The sequence below is a fragment of the Chiroxiphia lanceolata genome, unplaced genomic scaffold (assembly GCF_009829145.1).
Source record: "Chiroxiphia lanceolata isolate bChiLan1 unplaced genomic scaffold, bChiLan1.pri scaffold_74_arrow_ctg1, whole genome shotgun sequence".
NCBI classification, from domain to species: domain Eukaryota; kingdom Metazoa; phylum Chordata; class Aves; order Passeriformes; family Pipridae; genus Chiroxiphia; species Chiroxiphia lanceolata.
In genome coordinates, this window is record NW_022476535.1 from 34854 (window position 1) to 41175 (window position 6322).

The 6322-nt window shown below is 63.3% G+C and overlaps 1 protein-coding gene across 2 annotated transcripts; it reads left to right on the forward strand.

Annotated features, from left to right (window-relative positions):
• The first annotated feature begins 260 nt into the window (after positions 1-260).
• EIF3G (eukaryotic translation initiation factor 3 subunit G) lies at positions 261-5040 on the forward strand. Of its 2 annotated transcripts, XM_032677659.1 has the most exons (12): positions 261-343; positions 1206-1255; positions 1441-1533; positions 1857-1945; positions 2051-2110; positions 2344-2448; positions 2967-3156; positions 3863-3970; positions 4050-4186; positions 4274-4380; positions 4869-4921; positions 4964-5040. In XM_032677659.1, exons 1-11 carry the CDS (start codon positions 324-326, stop codon positions 4882-4884), a joined length of 975 nt encoding a protein of 324 aa, XP_032533550.1. In that variant the 5' UTR covers positions 261-323; the 3' UTR covers positions 4885-4921; positions 4964-5040. The 2 variants fall into 2 exon arrangements, with proteins under 2 accessions (XP_032533550.1, XP_032533549.1); XM_032677658.1 differs by having other exon boundaries at positions 4869-5033.
• Positions 5041-6322: the final 1282 nt, after the last annotated feature.

Genomic DNA, 6322 nt, shown 5'->3' on the forward strand with positions numbered 1-6322 from the left:
TCGCAATTCTCCCGAACCCCCGCGGCCGCTTTGTACAAGTGGGACTCGATACTTTATGTAGTTTTTATATGTTGTAATATTTCTTCAAATAAATTGCGCCTATAAATTATAAACCTTTATTTATAACTTTTTGTTGCCCCGAGTAGGCCGCAGGGCCCCACGAGGCGTTGCTAAGCAACCGCTTCCCGTCATGCCCCGCGCGTGGCCTGTTCCTGCCGGAAGTGGCGGTGGGTCCTGTTCCTGCCGGAAGTGGCGGCGGGTCCTGTTCCTGCCGGAAGTGGCGGCGGGTCCTTCCGGTTGGGAGCGTGAGGGCGGCGGAGGCGATGCCGACCGGGGACTTCGAGTGAGGGGGGACGGGGGGGACGGACGCGCTTATCGGGGGGGTTTGGGGGATTTGGGAGTGTTTGGGGGTGTTTGGGGTTGGATTCGGGAGCGGGATTCGGGTTTGGGGGGCATCGGGCCTGGGAGGGGCGGAAGGGAACCGGGATCGGGACTGGGGCCTGCAGGGTCCCGGGGCCCGGCGGGTCCCGGACGGGGGTCCCGGAGGGTCCCAGTTGTCCCGTGTCGGGGGTCTGGAGGGACCCTGAAGGGGAGGAAACAGTGACCCCGGGGGGGAATGACAGGGGGGTCTGAGGGGGGGTGACAGTGACAGGGGGGTCTGAGGGGGATGTGTGACAGTGACAGGGGGGTCTGAGGGGGGGGGGTGACAGTGACAGGGGGGTCTGAGGGGGATGTGTGACAGTGACAGGGGGGTCTGAGGGGGGGGGTGACAGTGACAGGGGGGTCTGAGGGGGGGTGACAGTGACAGGGGGGTCTGAGAGGGGTGTGACAGTGACAGGGGGGTCTGAGGGGGGGGTGTGACAGTGACAGGGGGGTCTGAGGGGGGGGTGACAGTGACAGGGGGGTCTGAGAGGGGTGTGACAGTGACAGGGGGGTCTGAGGGGGGGGTGTGACAGTGACAGGGGGGTCTGAGGGGGGGGTGACAGTGACAGGGGGGTCTGAGGGGGGGGTGTGACAGTGACAGGGGGGTCTGAGGGGGGGGTGACAGTGACAGGGGGGTCTGAGAGGGGGGTGACAGTAACAGCGGGGTTTGGGGGGGGTGACAGTGACAGCGGGGACAGAGGGGGGTCACAGTGACAGGGTGACAGTAACAGGGACCCTCGAGGGTGACAGGGGGGTCTGAGGTGGTTTTTCCCTCCCGGCAGCTCCAAGCCCAGCTGGGCCGACCAGGTGGAGGAGGAGGGAGGAGAGGATGGTGAGTCACACCTGGGGCACCTGCCGGGGGTGTCACCTGCTGGGGGTGTCACCTGCTGGGGGTGTCACCTGCCGGGGGTGTCACCTGTGCCCAGGTGAAGGGGGTGTCTCCCCCCAGTTGAGGGGGTCACCTGTGCCCAGGTGGGTGTTACCTGTGCCCAGGTGAGCATTTACCTGTCCCCCCAGACAAATGCATCACGAGTGAGCTGCTGAAGGACCTCCCCCTGCCCGGGGTCCTGGGGGGCCCCTCCAGCGCCGAGGCCGAGCTGCTCAAGGGAGGTGAGAGCTGGGCCAGCCCTGGGGGGTCTCACCTGGCCCTGGGTCACCCCTGGGGGGTCTCACCTGGCCCTGGGACCTCCCTGAATTCCCACAAACACCTGGGGGGTCTCACCTGGCCCTGGGTCACTCCTGAATTCCCACACACCCCTCGGGGCGTCTCATGTGGCCCTGGGTCACTCCTGAATTCCCACACACACTTGGGGGGTCTCACCTGGCCCTGGGTCACTCCTGAATTCCCACACACACTTGGGGGGTCTCACCTGGCCCTGGGTCACCCCTGGGGGGTCTCACCTGGCCCTGGCCCCCCCCACCTGTCTGTGCAGGGCCCCTCCCGTCGCCCAAGGAGCTGATCAACGGGAACATCAAAACCATCACGGAGTATCGGGAGGAGGAGGATGGACGCAAGGTCAAGGTGAGGCCACGGCTCAGGGGGGCTCAGGTGCCCCCAGATGTGGGCCCCAGGTGCCCCTCCCGCCCCTCCCCCGGCCCCCATCCCTGGTTTTCCCTGTTTTCCCAGATCATCCGGACCTTCCGCATCGAGACCAGAAAGGCCTCCAAGGCCGTGGCCCGTCGGAAGGTGAGAGAATTCCCGTGGGAATGGGACGGAGTCCTTGGGAATGGCAGTGATTCCCGTGGGAATGGGGGGATTCCGTGGGAATGGGGAGTGATTCCCTTGGGAACGTGATTCCATTTGGAAAGGGGATTCCCTTGGGAACGTGGAGGGATTCCCAGCCACAGCCTTTTCCCCTTCCCTCCCCCCACCTCCCCCCCGGGTTTCCCGGGATGTTCCGGTGCCTTTCCCGCTCCCAGAACTGGAAGAAGTTCGGGAACTCGGAGTTCGACGCCCCCGGGCCCAACGTGGCCACGACGACCGTGAGCGACGACGTCTTCATGACCTTCATCACCAGCAAGGAGGTGAGGGGGGCTGGGGGGGTCAGGTGTGTCCCTGTCCCCTGGGGGGGTCAGGTGTGTCCCTGTACAGGTGGGGGAGGCTGTCCCTATACAGGTGTGTCCCTGTATAGGTGAGGGGGGCTCAGGTGTGTCCCTGTCCCCTGGGGGGTCAGGTGTGTCCCTGTACAGGTGGGGGAGGCTTTCCCTATACAGGTGTGTCCCTGTACAGGTGAGGGGGGCTCAGGTGTGTCCCTACACAGGTGAGGGGGTCTCAGGTGTGTCCCTGTCACCCAGGGGGTGTCAGGGAACCCCAGGTGTGTCCCTGTCCCAGATGTTTGGGGGTCCCAGGTGTGTCCCCATCCCAGGTGTGTCCCCATCCCAGGTGTGTCCCTGTCCCAGATGTTTGGGGGGTCTCAGGTGTCCCTGTCCCAGGTGTGTCCCCATCCCAGCTGTGTCCCTGTCCCAGGTGTGTCCCTGTCCCAGGTATGTCCCAGGTGTGTCCCAGGTGCCCCCCGTGCCCACTGTGCCCCCTGTGCCCGCAGGACCTGAACTGCCAGGAGGAGGAGGACCCCATGAACAAGCTGAAGGGGCAGAAGATCGTGTCCTGCCGCATCTGCAAGGGGGATCACTGGACCACGCGCTGCCCCTACAAGGACACGCTGGGCCCCATGCAGAAGGAGCTGGCCGAGCAGCTGGGGCTCTCCACGGGGGAGAAGGAGAAGCTGCCGGGGGGTAGGACACCCCAGCTGGGGTTGGGGCCACTGGGACGGGGTTTGGGGTCACTGGGACAGCGTTGGGGTCACTGGGACAGGGTTTGGGGTCACTGAGACAGGGTTTGGGGTCACTGGGACGGGGTTTGGGGTCACTGGGACAGCGTTGGGGTCACTGGGACAGGGTTTGGGGTCACTGGGACAGGGTTTGGGGGTCACTGGGACAGGGTTTGGGGTCACTGGGACAGGGTTTGGGGGTCACTGGGACAGGGTTGGTGACACTGGGACAGGGTTGGTGACACTGGGACAGGGTTGGGGACACTGGGACGGGGTTGGTGACACTGGGACGGGGTTGGTGACACTGGGATGGGGTTTGGGGTTACTGGGACAGCATTGGGGTCACTGGGACGCTGTTTGGGGTCACTGGGACAGCGTTGGGGTCACTGGGACAGTGTTTGGGGTCACTGGGACAGCGTTGGGGTCACTGGGACAGTGTTTGGGGTCACTGGGACAGCGTTGGGGTCACTGGGACAGTGTTTGGGGTCACTGGGACAGCATTGGGGTCACTGGGACAGTGTTTGGGGTCACTGGGACAGCGTTGGGGTCACTGGGATGGGGTTTGGGGTTACTGGGACAGCATTGGGGTCACTGGGACGCTGTTTGGGGTCACTGGGACATTTTGGGGTCACTGGGACAGGGTTTCACCCCCCGTGTCCCCGCGCCGGCAGAGCCGGAGCCGGTGCAGTCCCAGGTGAGCAAGACGGGCAAGTACGTCCCGCCGAGCCTGAGGGACGGCGCCAGCCGGAGAGGGGAGTCCATGCAGCCCAACCGCAGGGGTAAGAGCCGCTCCAGGGGCACCCGGGGGGACTGCGGGGACCCCCCCCGGCCCCCCTGAGCCCCCGGGTGCCCCCCCAGCCGACGACAACGCCACCATCCGCGTCACCAACCTGTCCGAGGACACGCGCGAGACCGACCTGCAGGAGCTCTTCCGGCCCTTCGGCTCCATCTCCCGCATCTACCTGGCCAAGGACAAGACCACCGGGCAGTCCAAGGTGGGCGGGGGGGCCCAGGGGGGTCGGGGGGCCCGGGGGAGCCCCCCCCCCGATCCTTCCTCATCCTCTTTTTTGCCCCCCGAAAAGGGCTTTGCCTTCATCAGCTTCCACCGGCGCGAGGACGCCGCCCGGGCCATCGCCGGCGTCTCCGGCTTCGGATACGACCACCTGATCCTCAACGTGGAGTGGGCCAAGTACGGGGGGGCCCTGGCCCTGTTTGGGGGGTCCTTGTCCCTGCTGAGAGGGGCTTGAGGGGTCCCTGACACTGTTTAGGGGGTCCTGACACTGTTTGGGGGGCCCTGACACTGTTTGGGGGCCCCTGGCCATCTTTGGGGGTGTCCCTGACACTGTTTGGGGGGTCCCTGACACTGTTTGGGGGTCCCTGACACTGTTTAGGGGGGGTCCTGGCCCTGTTTGGGGGATCCCTGGCACTGTATGGGGGGTCTTTGTTACTGTTTGGGGGGTCCCTGACACTGTCTGGGGGGGTCTCTGACACTGTTTGGGGGGGTCCTGGCCCTGTTTGGGGGTCCCTGTCTGTTCTTTGGGGGGCCTTGGTGGGTTCTGGGGGGGTTTTGGGGTGTCCCTGTCTGTCCATGGGGGGTCCTGGGAGGTCCCTTTCTGTTCAGGGGGGGTTTTGGGGGGGTCCCTTCCCTGACCACCCCCTTCCTTTCTCTCCCCACAGACCCTCCACCAACTGATGGGGCACCGCTCCCAGCGGGATCCTGGTGGGACCAGTTGGATCCCAGTGGGACCAGTTGGATCCCAGTTTGATCCCAGTTGGATCCCAGTGGGACCAGTTGGATCCCAGTGCGATCCCAGTGTGATCCCAAATAAAGCTCTCGTTGTGCACCAGGCGTGGGTTGAGCTGGGGGGTCCCGGGGGAGCCCCGGGGGGAGTCAGGGGTGGGTTCGTTTCCTCTTGGTAGGGAACAAATCGGAGGGGGAGGCAAAAAAAGGAGGGTCCGGGCAAAAAAGGGCGAAAAGAGAATTTTGGGGTGAAAAAGGCCGGTTTGGGGGCACTTCCGTCGCCGCCATCTTGGCCCCGGCCACCCCCCAGTAACGCGCCTCCCCATTGGAGGAGCGCTCTGGGAAGGGGAGGGGGGGATGTGTCGGAGCGTGTGATTGGGTAAATTATGAGGGGAGTTTTGTGTCCGAGGTGATGATTGGGTGGGGCGGGGTGAGGGTGAAGGTTGAGGGATGTGATTGGTTGGTTGGGTGGAACGGGGAGGGAGGCGCGACTTTTGACTTCCTCCCCCCCGGGACCCGAAATAACCCCAAAATATCCCGAAATATCCCCAAAACACCCCGAAAGGGACCCCGAAATACCCCCCAAACGCCCCCACAGGGGCCCAAAAATACCCGCAACAGGGACCCAAAATATCCCTAAAGGGACGCCAAGAGACCTCAAAAATACCCCCAAAATATCTCGAAATACCCCGAAGGGACCTCGAAATACCCCCAAAGGCCCCCAAAATACTACCCCAAGGAACCAAGAATAACTCAAAGGGACCCCAAAATACCCCCCCAAGGGAACCCCAAAATACCCCCAATAGGGACCCCAAAATACCCCCAATAGGGACCTCAAAATACGCCCCCATTTCCAGAGCAGAGAGACGAGGGAGGCTTTTCCATCCTTTATTTGGGAAGGAGGAGGTTAAGGCGGAGGAGGCTGAACCCCCAAATACTGGGGTGTTACCCCAAATCCTGAAGGGTCCCTCCTGCTTCCCCCCCCCCCCCAAATCCCATCCCACTCCCCCCAAATCCTGGGAGTCTCAAATCCAGGACCCCAAATCCCAGGAGGCCTCCCCAGGACCCCCAAATCCAGCCCCCTCCCTCCCCAAATCCCAGGGTGATTCCCCCCAGGACCCCCTAAATCCAGAGAGTCCCAAACCCAGGACCCCAAATCCTGGGGAATCCCCCAGGACACCCAAATTCCCCCCAAATCCCTGGGGGGGGACGACACACAACAGACAATAAATAACAGGGAATTTGGGGAGGGAATTTTGGGCCCCCCAAACCCTTCCAAGGCAAAGGGGGGGGGTCTTGAGACCCCCCAAAATCCTGATAAAGTGCCACTTTTTTTTTTTTTTTTTTTTTGCTGAACCCCCATTTTTTGGGAGGAGGCCCCAAATTCCTG